This window comes from Alligator sinensis, unplaced genomic scaffold (assembly GCF_000455745.1).
Source record: "Alligator sinensis unplaced genomic scaffold, ASM45574v1 scaffold696_3, whole genome shotgun sequence".
Lineage (NCBI taxonomy): Eukaryota > Metazoa > Chordata > Crocodylia > Alligatoridae > Alligator > Alligator sinensis.
The window spans coordinates 426,646-439,280 of NW_005842505.1; the positions used below are offsets into that span (position 1 = coordinate 426,646).

Below are 12,635 nucleotides of genomic sequence, written 5' to 3' on the forward strand. Positions count from 1 at the left end.
CTTACTGTATAATGGAAAATTTTGAGGATAGATACTGTTCTGCCAGAAAAATACTTAATCTCAGGTCAAGGTTTAGATCAAACTTTTCTTTGTGAATAAGTAACATAGCCTATTTGCCATGTAACACAACTTGAATCTGATTCTGCTCAAATCTGTCCTTTTTAAGGACAGTAGAGAATACTAAGTATCCCATCCCCTGGGCTATTTTATTCCCTGTAAATTGGGCCCAGGAAGTAAGGCATATATGCTCAAGTGCTTTGGACAAAAAAAAAATAGAGTCCTCAAATCATGTGTGTATTATACTAATATATAAGTTCTCTTTTTAATATAAGAAAAGTTATGAATAAAACAGAAGTGGAACCTGGAATCATAATAACCTGTTATCAAAACCTGCAAGTGTTACAAAGATTCTTTAGGCTGGAGCAGTATATTTTCCAGTTTGTTCACAGGTAAAGAGTCCAGAGTGCTGAATTTTATTTTTCAGTTGAATCCATTCGGAAAGGTCCTTTATATTGTCACAATGCGATTTGAAATTGCTGTTAGTCTTAGTACAGCACCATTTCTAGTACAGATGGTGCCATTAATAAAACAGGAAGGAAAATAATTGCATGTAATTCTTCAGACTTCTTCATCTTTACTGTGTTCTATAAAACTTTATCAGTGTGACTACACAGCTTTTTTTAAATAAGGAATCTGATTTAGCATTGTCTGGACAAAAGAAAATGGGTTTCTAATTTGAATTTGGGAAATTTGAAATTTCTGAATTTTGAATTTAGTTAATCAAACTTGGCATTTCATTCATCAGTGACATGAGAAGGCAATATCTGGTGGCGTTATAATATCTGGTAGACTCCAGGTTGTACAGATGGGATTCCTATTTAAGCCAATGGTATTCTGTAACAACTCAGATACCTGCTGTATGAATCTGAGTGTAGGACCACAGCTTCATGTTGCAACCCATATATTATTTGGAAGTCTTATACCTATAATGCACTTACCTTTAAACAGTCTGGAGAGCTCCTTTGTTGACAGCTACTAAGATTTTTAGTTGTGTGCTAGATGAACTTAAAACATTGTAAAAATAAATGGAGTTTACTATTTAAATGTGTGAATTTCTTTCCTCATTCTTCCATCTGTAAGATTATGTATACTGAAATAAGTGTTGTGTAACTGACTGACCTGACTAAACATGTTCCAGGATGTTCTTGGTGGGGAAAAAGGGGGGGGGGGGGGGGGCGGGTTAAAACACGGTGAATCCTGACTTCAGTGAAGCTGGCAGAAGTTCTGGTGCTGCCAACTTCCATGGGACCAGGATTCTATACACTCACCATGCTTTGAGAGAATTTTTTTGAATTACAGATTTTATTTTTAGCAACATCAAAACAAGAACCTTGTAATGGCCGGGGGGGGAGAAGAGTAAAAATACACTGAAAATTTTTTAAACTCTTTTTGTAAGATATGATGAAGACTCCTTACTTACATTGTTTGTTTCTTAAAGGCATATACAACATAGCAAAATATCTGAAATAGGCATTCTATATAAAAAAATATGGTCTAGCTAGTGCATCTTCAATCAGACATTGAATATACTCATATCAAGCCAGGTATAAATTCCATAATCTTTTGAATGAACTATCCATTCCTCAAAGCAGAAATCAATAGGAAATGAATCCTCCAAACTCAGTTTGGCCTTCAAAGATAGCAAAGGGCAGGATGTATCATAATCCACAATGTCAGCACACACAATCAGTTGTTAAAGACCATCTTGGCGATACAGCACCTCCACAACACTCCTGTGGTTGAGACTTGATATGTGATGAAATGCTGGATGCTTGCACAAGCAAAAAGAAAAAAAAAAAATATATATATTTGTCAAACTGAGAAATACAACATTACATAATCAGTCACAAGTTAAAAGCAATAAAATAAAAAAAAATATTAAAAGGTCAACATTCACACAGTCATTGATTAAACGGAATAAATTAAACCTTATATCCACTGCATATGTGGTTTCCTTCACTCTGCTCAGTCAGTGTTTTTATTTATGCGTATACATAGAATAATACTTTTCTAAATGCTTCTGAAGTAGCAGTAATAAAGCTTTTACACAATAGGTGTTGGACAGAATGTCACCGTCATCAACTGTGTATCAACATGGTTCCTTTGTTCTTTAACATATCAGTGCACAAGGGTATGGCTCCAAGTGGTGTGTAGAATGAAAAAACAATGTGGGGTGGCCCAACAGAAAGGAAAACCTTCTTCCATTCAGCATCGGTGAAATAAAAAAAAATTATGCCCAGGATACCTTTGTAGGTCCTCTCCAAAAGAGGTATCTACTGTTATACATAAATGCCCTCAGGGTTAAAACCAGATGACAGAGGATTCTGCAGAATACGAAGATTACTGGGGAGCTGCCTTGATGAACCAGGACGCTTCAGGGACCCAGACTGAAATGTCATCTCTGCAGAGAAAAGATAAGTAGTATGATTTGTGCAAGAATGGAGAGTAATTCTAATAGAAAATGCTTCTTCCCCTTGCCCATTATGGGGCTTGGTTATGGCAAGAATTACATGTGCAAATAAAGAATTACACATGCAAATACATACATGCGACTACCACAGTTGAGATTTATGTACACAGCTCCTATCCATTTTAAAAGAAGTTGCACATCTAGCTTCCCTAGTTGGCTAAATCAACCTATGTAAAGAAGTTGCAAAGTATACGTCTCATACCTATGGGGGCTTAGAAAAATGCATCCTCAAAAGACCAAATTCTCTGTCCTCTGTAAAGTAATACCATGCTATCATTAGTAAATAGGGCTTCCACAGGAGCTGAAATGAAAGGCCTTGGAAAAGGTGCATTTCAGAAGAATTTTCTGAAAAGTGGAATGAATGAGGCAAAATGAATGTCCAGAGGAAAACAATTCCTTATTTTGGGGGCTGTTCCATTAGAAGCTAACTTGTATGTACACATTCGCTTAAGAGGCAACTATATATATGCTCACAAGCGTGTGTATGCACACATACACAATACTCTCTACTTCACTTTATACTGTTGCACAATAAAAATATGAAGTTGTCACCTGATATTTAGTGCAGTTTCTCAACCTGTGGTATGCGTACCCCTGGGGGTACGCGAGATACAGGCAGGGGGTACATGGGTACCTCAACACGCTCTCTCTCACCCTCTTTTCCTCTCTGTCTCTCTCTCACCCCTTCCTCCTCTCAAAACTATAGCACAAAATTTGATACACCACGCATTGTGCAGCGCTTTAAATTCCCCAGTAATAATTCTGCATGCCACACAAAGCCCTCCTTGCTTTGGCCAACCCTCGGTTGGTTCAGCCCTCCTATCTTTGGCCACCATCACCTCTAGCCCAGGTACATACTTGAGTTGTGCACCCCGATGTAAAAGGTAGCAACCCTACCCACACCAGATCAGATATCTGTCATATCACAGCCTTATATACACAGCCCTTCTTCCAACATATGGCATACACTAGTCTGTAAATATAAAATCCCCTGGAAAATTGAGTGTTGGGGTACTTATTAAAATTTTCAGAAGTTAGGGGGTACTTGGTACTTAAAAGGTTGAGAAACACTGCACTAGGATGCACTATACACATTCTCTGGGGTGGGTGTAGGGGACATTTTAATTAGAGCAGCTGTTAGGTGTGTCTCATGTATTCAGCATCCCACATTTTAAAATGGCCGCAGAGGTGCGTGCTTTAACTAAAGGTTGTCTGACAAGCTTCAGTTAAAGCGCCCCCACCACCATTCTGAAACGTGGGACACTGAATACACAAGATGCTGGAGCATTCTCATTAGAACACTCCAGCAGACTCAATTAATCCAGTCTGCTCCAACATGTTCTAATCAGAACATGTGAGAACATGTATATAGGCACCTTTAGAGTAAAAGGAACAGGTAAGCACGTTGCTTTTCTTAGAAAACTTCCAAGTCATACCTCTTTCAAGCTCTACGTGTGAAGCCTCTATTTCGATAGGGTCTGCAGGAAGCACTGTGACCTTTGTTCCTGTTTGCTGGATAAACTGCTGGAGATTTACTTGTCGCAGCTCCTTTGTTAGCTGTTCCAGTTCTTGCTCTCGGTCCTGAGCAGAGGAAGAGGGAAGAGAGTCCATTCTGACATAGTTTGAAACATACTTCTAAAATTCTACTCATCTGTGTGCCTGCAGCAAGTAACTTTTCCTCCTACTTTGACAGGTAACTAACTCATTTTTAAGCTATTGTTCCTGTGAAAGAGCTGAAAGCTCACTTGCTTCATAGCCTGAAGAAGGTAAAATGATGTTGAGTATTACTTGTCAGTCATTAGCAGCTCTTTACATTGCTTGCTTGTTCTCTGTCAGATGCTTCTCAGGTCACCTGAGCAGAAGACTGGTACAAAAAAGATGCAAGCCTAAACAAAATGTGATTCTGATAACGTCAGAAGCTAGTTTTCTTGTGTTTAAGACACTGGGTCTTTAAAGAACTGGATCCAAAATCTTGGCTCTGCCACAGACTTCCTGTATAAAATTTGAGCAAACAACTGAATCTCTCTGTACCTCAGTTTCCCAGTGTAAACTAGGGATTATACTCTCTTTTCTCCAAACCTCTGTATTGTTGTTGAACTCTTCTAGGCCTCTCTTTCATCAGAGGAGTACATGGTGTTTAGCATAAATAAGGGCCAAATCTTGGCTGGGCCTCTGGCCACAACAGCAGTACAAAAATGGACAAAAAATTAGGGTCTCCTACAGGTCCTCTGTGCATTTTGCTGTGGCCTGCAGAATCTAGAGGTTCATTTCCTTAAATAAAGTCCTCTCGCACCCACTTTGTTAAGGTGATGGATAAAGTTATCCCTCATACTATTATTCAAGGGGCAGGATGGAGCCTACAGGGATGGCCACACAAGGAGACCCCATTAGTTACTGCTGATGCTGGCTATCCACATTATGGGTAGCAGGGCTGTGACATCACTTTTGCTTAGTGGACAGAAATAGAGTAATATTAAATCCATCTACTTGGCAAGATAATGGGAGTGAGCATAGCCAATGTGTCCCCTTTAATATATGCCAACTACAATGGTGCATTCTTTGGCAGAGATACCTTGTACAGGATCTTTCCTCTGGTAGGAAAGGGTGATCCAGAAGGCCACCTGTGATGCAAAGCTATAACCTACTTCATGTTCTCCTACAGACAGTATATCAAGGCATGGACCCTCAGTTGGGGCTTGTGGCAAAACCATGATTGAGCTCTAAGCCAATGATTATAAACACAAAGCACCAAAGGAAGTCTGAACTTTGCCTCAATCAAATCTGAAGTGGGCACAAAACCCATTTAAATTCCAGCTATTCTGGCTCTGCAGCTTGTGTACCAGAGATGCTCCATAAGTATATATAATGCAGCTTGACAGAACAAATTGCCCTAGAATCACATTCTGTTCTTTTGGAAAGACCTGCCAAAGAATTAGGATGGAAATACAGGGAATGAACCCACCCAGAAATTCTACTGGTTTTAAGGGGAAAAAGCCCCAGATTTTTGCTAGAACTGCTCAGAATCTGTTTTATCCCAGCTAGTATGAACAGAGCATCAGATTCAGAAGTTAGGAAGTTCCCAAATTAAAAAAAAAAAATGTATTACTGTAGTGTTACCTCTACTTGCAAATGTTTCATAGAGCAGACTGAAGAGTAATATACACTGCAGCTTTCATTCAACTCAAGCAGGATTAGAAGACCTTAAAAAAAGGTGCAAGTTACAACACTTGCATTATAAAATGACCTTTGCTTTTGAAAATTCCTCAGTTCAAATGCTGTAGAGTAAAAACTTTAAGTGTATATGTCCCACTGACCTAAGCTCTTGATTCATCTGCAACCTTGTAAAAATATTAGCTTGAAAATTTGCACATAATCTTTTATTACTGTTCAAGGGGTTATTCTGGTATTTAAAAATCTTTTTCCTTTCTAAAAGTAAAAAGGAAAAGAGAAAAAAAATATTGCTAAATCAGAGAACATCTTTAACTGAAGGTGTCCTTATAACACACAGGAAAAAACATAATTTGGTAATTCTCAAATGCCTCAAGAAAATGCTGACTTTATATATTCATAACCTTAAAAATTACTGAACCAAATTTTCCTGCCTCTCCTTACTCAGCAAGGACTATAAAAACAAGACATATTTAAAATGTCTAGTTTAAAACTGAAATGCTTATAAAACTATCAATTCCAAGCACATGGGAAAATCACTTCCCCACCTTCCTGTATCCTTCTATTTGCATAATTGAAACAGAGCTGAACTGATATGCCTTTAGCTTATCAGAAAACAAGTTAGCTTTGGGTTGAGAGCAACATGGAAAAAGCTGTGGCTTAATAGGAATGCATATGAGAAAGGTGGAGCTCATTACATGTAAAATGGAGTAATAATGGGAGTTTGAACTCAGAATTAGCCTTAGTAGGTGTTGCCAGCAATTGTAAAAAAAAACTACATACCCATAAAATCATAGAACCATAGAAAATTAGGTTTAGAAGGTCAGGAGTTCATCTAGTCCAACTCCATGCTCAAAGCACGGCCATCCCCAACTAGATCATCCCAGCCAAGGTTTTATCTAGCCTGGTCTTAAAAACCTCCAAGGATGGAGAGTCTACAGCCTCTCTAGGTAACCTGTTCCAGTGCTTTACTACTCTCCCTGTGAGAAAGTTTTTCCTAATATCTAACCTACACTTCCCTTGCTGCAACTGGAGACCATTGCTCTTTGTTCTGTCATTGCCACCACTGAGAACGGTCTAGCTCCGTCCTCTTTGGAACCACCCTTCAGGGAGATGAAGGCTGCTATTAAATCCCCTCTCAGTCTTTTCTCCAGGCTAAATAGGCTCAATTCCCTCAGCCTCTCCTCAGAAGTCATGTATCCCAGCCCCCTAATCATTTTTTGTTGTCCTCTGCTGGACTCTTTCCAATGTGTCCATGTCCATTCTGTAGTTGGGGGGGGGGGGGGGGGGGGGGGGGGGTTTGGGGGGGGGTGGAGGAGGGGTGGTTTGTATGGCTTCACAGCAACTTAAAATCATTTTATAAAATCACTGGAAGCCTGAATGGATGCATGGACATATATGCTTGGGGTTCCCATCTAAAACAAAACATGTTTAAAGTTTAACTTGACAAACACAGCTTAATTTAATATGACACAGGGACCTTTGACCAGAAGAATCCTGAGCCGTTTCCATTATCACAGGGTGATTATACACATGCTCCAGGGTGGGGGAGGGGTCACTTTAATTAGCGCAGCTCCAAGATCTGCTCCAATTAAAGTGCCCAGACTGTCACATGTACCAGCATTCTTTAATTCTCTGTTTAGTTCCAAGTGGTATTATTAACTTTTTCAGGGAATAAAAAGCAATGATAGATTCTCTAGTGATCTGTGTTCTATAAATACTTGAGGAAAATAGAAAACAATCTTGAACTCAGATAGGTCAAAGGAAGAACTCCAAAGAGCTGTTTTGAAACCACGCCACTCATCACTTCAGCTCTCAAATATATTCTGATACTAATTTTGGAGCTAAATCTCCCCCTTCCGCCACACACACATTTAAACTCTATCCTGACCATCCAGCATAATCTCAAAAAAAAGAGACACTGTTGCACAGGTAGGGCGACCATAATAATTTAAGGGAAATCTGGGCTGAGGGGGAGCCAGCATGTGCATCCTCCCCTTCCTCCCCCACACCCTATAGCTCCCAGAAGCAGGGCTGGGCAGGGCAGCATGGATGCGCGCGCGCACACGCACACGCACACACACACACACTATCCTGCGGCTCCTCTGCACCTTAACTACTGAGTGACTCCCCTCGCAGCCCAGCAGAGTATGAGCCAAGGAGCAGCCCACTGGCTGGACTCCCTTAAAAAAACTGAAGCAGAAGTCCTGGATTGCCGTGGACCCACCCACACATGCCTGGCTCCTGAGTCAGAAGCTGGGCATGTGCATCTGGGTTCACACCAATTTAGGACTTCTGCTTCAGTTTTCTCCAACAGTTGGGATGCTGAGACAGTCCCAGATTTTGGAGGCTATCCCAGCCAATCTGGGAGATATGGTCACCCTAAGCATAGGGGTAATTCAAGTCCTGTCTCCCCTTCCCCCATCCCCTTCTTTGCTACCTCCATGTGCCTTCAAACTCTGACTTTAAAGGTGTTCTTTAGAATAAGATGAGAGTCCAGGCCTCTGCCAACATGTACTAAATTTGGTAGTCATCTTGACAGTGTAGGCTTGGATCCACTAGGATCTAAGACCCAGATCTTTAAAAGGTACTGCATCACCTAAGGCCCCCTTCTTGCATGCTACATTTATACTGAAATTAACATGTTGATTCTGGCATAAATGACAAGGGTGCCATATGTGCACCCAATTTACGGTGCCATAGAGTGGCAAACCAGCTGTAAAAATGTTCTAAAAGAATGCATAACACTAAGGCTGATTTATGGCTTTAAAATAAACATGTAGGGGGGCTGACAATCAACTGATTGCATACCCTGGCCCTGAATCTGTGGGCATCCTGCTTTCAACTTTCCAGTGCAAGGGGAAGCCCAGGATCTGATCCCAGACTCCCCCTGCACTAGTAAGCAGAAAGGGAATGATTTGGATCAGATTCCCAATTCCAAAATCCTGATCCCCTACCCTGCCACCATGCATATGTGGAGGCGCAATTCTTGGAATTGGGGATAAATTCTCACAGTGCCTTTAAATAAACATATGCCAGGAAATTAGGTTTGAAGTTTCATTGCTTTAAATGAAAGTTGGCTGCATTAGCACCCTGGAGAACCTGGGCCTAAGATCACTTTTGGAGATGCTTCACACCAGTCTCCAAATAGTCACCAGGTGGTCATGATATTAGACTAGTGCTGAACTAGTCCATGTCATAAAACAGTCTATGTCTTATTCTGAATAATCACTCACACCATCTAGTCCTTCTTGGTGTTAACACTTTAATGCATCAACATAGACAAAAGGCCATTTTTTAAAGGTATGTGGCAGAGAGGAACACACGCACATTGGAATAGGAAATGAAGGGTAAGGAAGGGAGAAGGGATAATATTGTCCTTTTTTCAGCATCATGGGAAATGTTCTGTTTTTGACTATCTTACATGGGCTGAATTTTCTGTAAGCAAAATGAATTATCACCTGTTTGACTAAACAAAACTTAAAAAGATCTTGACTTTTCCCATGCAGTCTTACCTGCAATCGTTTGGTGGCTTGGCCCAATGACCTTTCCACAGCTTTAATGCCATTTTCCAACCTTAGACTTTGTTGGCCCTGAATGTCAATTTCACCTTTCACCTTCTCAATCTTTTCTTTGACCTCTTCTTCATTCACTTGGGACTCCTGAACTTCACGGTGCAACTTCTCTGCCTCGAGGCCACTTTCCATGTTGTGAATTTGAGCCATGCAGTCCTTTAACTTAATCTCACACTCCAGAATCCTTTTCTTGATCTCCTGGAGTTGTTCCTTCAGCTGCTTTTCATTTTCTTGCTCAATCTGCAGTTCATTTTCCCAGAATTCCTCCTCTTCAATCTCCACTTCATTCCTTTTGATCTTCTGCTCGAGCTTGATAATTTCCTCTTCCAGGCTGGAATTATACTTCTGCTCCCAGTAGTGAATTTCAGCCTCATTTGACTCCAACTGTTTCTCAATGGACTGAAGTTTCTCAGTCTGGAGGTGTATCAGTTTCTTCAACTCATCTGCTGTTGTCTTACAATTGTTGAGCACCTTTTGCTTGAAATCAGATTCTTTACCTTTGCCAAAAATGTCCATTAATCCTTTTGCACCCCCTGTGAAGGTCAAAGATTTCCTTTTGGGCTCTCTTCTTTTTATCAATTTGTCATTCTGAGGTCTTAGCTTGGCTAATGGAGGTAAGCTTTGCCGATACAAAGTTCTTTCTGGGATTCGAGCAACACTGTCTGAAGTTGGCCTCTCACTGAGAGATGGTCCTGTGCGACGTAATATTAACTGAACATCATTTGCATACTGTCCCCATTTGTTCAATGAAATTATTGGATTTTCATGAGGTGCCAGGTGCCTCTCTGTGTCTCTCCATTTTTCTATCAATGTGTATCTTCCGGTGCGACCTAAATGAAAAGATGGTGAGAACTGTGAAAGCTGTACTACCGATAGCCACCCAAAAGAGGGAGCTATTAGATTATGTTATCTACTAAAAACCTACAAGAAAGCTGGACAAAGTAAGTAAATCCTAGATTCATAGCACTTAAGGCCATGACGGACTATTATGATCATCTAATCTCCCGCATAACATATGCCATAGAACGATATCCAGGAATTCCTGGATATAGTCCAGCATCCCAAACCTAATATCAGAAGCTCCAGTTTTCCACTGATATTGTGGAATACATGCTAGAAATAGCACATAAGAGACACACATACAATTCTGGTTTAATAAGAGGATTGACACTGAATTTTTGTATGTAAAATGCTTTGAAAATTCAATGATGAACTTGATTGCTATAGCACCCATACAGAACAAGGTGCTTTCCAAATGCACATAAGAGCAGTCATTAACATACTGGGGTACATTCTTCAAATTAATGACAGCCCCCCCCCAGTACAGAGGATAATAAATTATGTTTTATATACCACAACATTAACCCTTACGTGTTTAATCACACTTTAAAGGTCATCATAAAAGCCTTCTTCATCCTTTCTGCCTTCAGTTTTTAAATAACCCTCCTTTTATTTGAGCTATGACAGGCTCCAAAAGGTTGGAGAAAACTGTTTTCTAAAAATACTTTGAGAAACTTGCCCTATAAAAATCCTAGCATTATAAAACAAATAAAAAGGCAGATACAGGAAACTGCTGTCAAAAGAAAGATATGCAGTAATTTCTGAATAGCTCCAAAATAACTATTAACCAGAAAAAATAAAGTAACTATTAATACAATCTCTGAATTAATACAGTCATGACAAATTAGACAAGAGGCCACAGCGCTGGGTCAAATTTTTGCGTTTAAGTGCCTGAAATACAATTGTTTAGGATGGGGGGCGGGATCTGGTGTCTGTCAGATTTGGAGATTTGGCAGCGGCTGAATTGATTCGGGACAGTGATTTGAATCACTGAATCGAATCACTGTCCCTCTAATCGGCCAAATCCGAATCCAAAGCGAATATTAGCTGCTTCGCACAGGCCTACTGACAGATGTATTCACCCAAGACATTTTTAGGAGGGACAAGCATTAAGGGCCATTGTAGATCAAATATATGACTTTTCTCAGCCTGTCCTGGTCATACCAACCTTGGAAAGAGCTTTAGAGAAAATAGCTCCTGCATCTGGAACTTCTCCATTTTCATTTTGTGTACTCCTAGTTCATAATGCCTAGGAACTAAAAAAAAAGATCGATGGAGATTGACTAGAAGAGAGAAACCTTGGAATGACTAGTCTAATACTTAATTGGATTTTTTTTTGGGGGGGGGGGGGGGAAGGAAGAGTAGAGCACAAGTGAAAGGAGATTTAAGAGCATTTCCAGCCCCCTGAAGAGCAAAACAAGTAAAAATGGCAGCATCAGTTCACAATGAAACCTGAAAACCTGTTCATGACTCAAGATAAGTATTGGAAATGATTTGATCAGTTCAGCATACCTGTCTACTTGGTTGACATGTTTAGCATCAGTTTTAATGCATATTGGAATAAAGTGTTCTAAAAATAGTGAATGTTCCAAGATGCAGTATATTTTGAGTTGGCAAACACATAGTAACACTGAATCTGTATTAAGTAAGCATCAGTGTCACTTTTGGAAAAAAAACTAGTCTAATGAAGTTTACCTCAGCCTATTAAACAGCTCTAAAACTCCAGGGGATAAGGAGGAAGCAGAAAACCCATTGCTTAGGACAAAGGTTTTAGCATTGCCCTTTACTTGGCTAATTCTAAATACTTCTAGTTCTTTTGCCTTGTAATAAAAGGAATGGCACTAATCTTCTGGTTTGAGATGCATGGTTTCAAAACCTTGTAACTGTAAGCAGAGCACTATTAAGCAAGTGCATGGCATAGGGTTTCCAGCTAACTTGTTAGGGGGAGGGAGGGGAGAAGAAGTCAAACAAAGTGAATTAAAAGAATTAAAGGAATTAAACAAGATGTCAGCCAACTACCTAGCTAGCAATTCATACCTGGGATAACAGCTCAAAGATCAGCATACAGTCCTAAATCAATATACTTAATGGCTCCAACTCAGCACAAAACATGGCCCACTTTGGAGAGTTAATATTTATACAATGCAGCAGTTACACTCTGAGTCAGAGCCAGTTTAAAACAAAATAAACTTTTATCCAATCTGAATATCATTTGGTTTGTTCCTCCAGGCTACTTATGGTATAGATTAATGCCCTTTACCATAAACAACCTTCCGATTCTAGTCATGAGGGTATTGCTAATTCACAAGTGAAAATACAAACAAGTTAATTCAAACCAAACATTAGAATGTTTCAGATGCAAGGACCTTTAAAGCTAAAATTGCTCTTTGTGATCTATTGCTGTTAGCAGACAGAAACAAACTGCTTTGATTTTTAACAAAGAACAGTATTCCCTTGTCTTCTTATGTCCATCTGTTGCCCTGTCTTACACTTGGATTATAAATTGTTTTTTTTTTTGGGGG

At 39.9% G+C, this 12,635-nt stretch overlaps 1 protein-coding gene across 5 annotated transcripts in view; it reads right to left on the reverse strand.

Moving 5' to 3' along the window:
- Positions 1-1,258: 1,258 nt before the first annotated feature.
- RASSF8 (Ras association domain family member 8) overlaps positions 1,259-12,635 on the reverse strand; it is a 199,032-nt gene continuing 187,655 nt past the window's right edge. For 4 of the 5 annotated variants that reach the window (XM_006031448.3, XM_025213095.1, XM_025213094.1 and 1 more), the window contains 3 exons: positions 9,214-10,103; positions 3,967-4,111; positions 1,259-2,461 (listed from right to left, as the gene is read on the reverse strand). In XM_006031448.3, coding sequence (XP_006031510.1) covers positions 2,340-2,461; positions 3,967-4,111; positions 9,214-10,103 — 1,157 coding nt within the window. In that variant the 3' untranslated portion in view covers positions 1,259-2,339. The remainder of the gene's footprint in view (positions 2,462-3,966; positions 4,112-9,213; positions 10,104-12,635) is intronic. The other variant, XM_006031449.3, reaches the window with a different exon arrangement.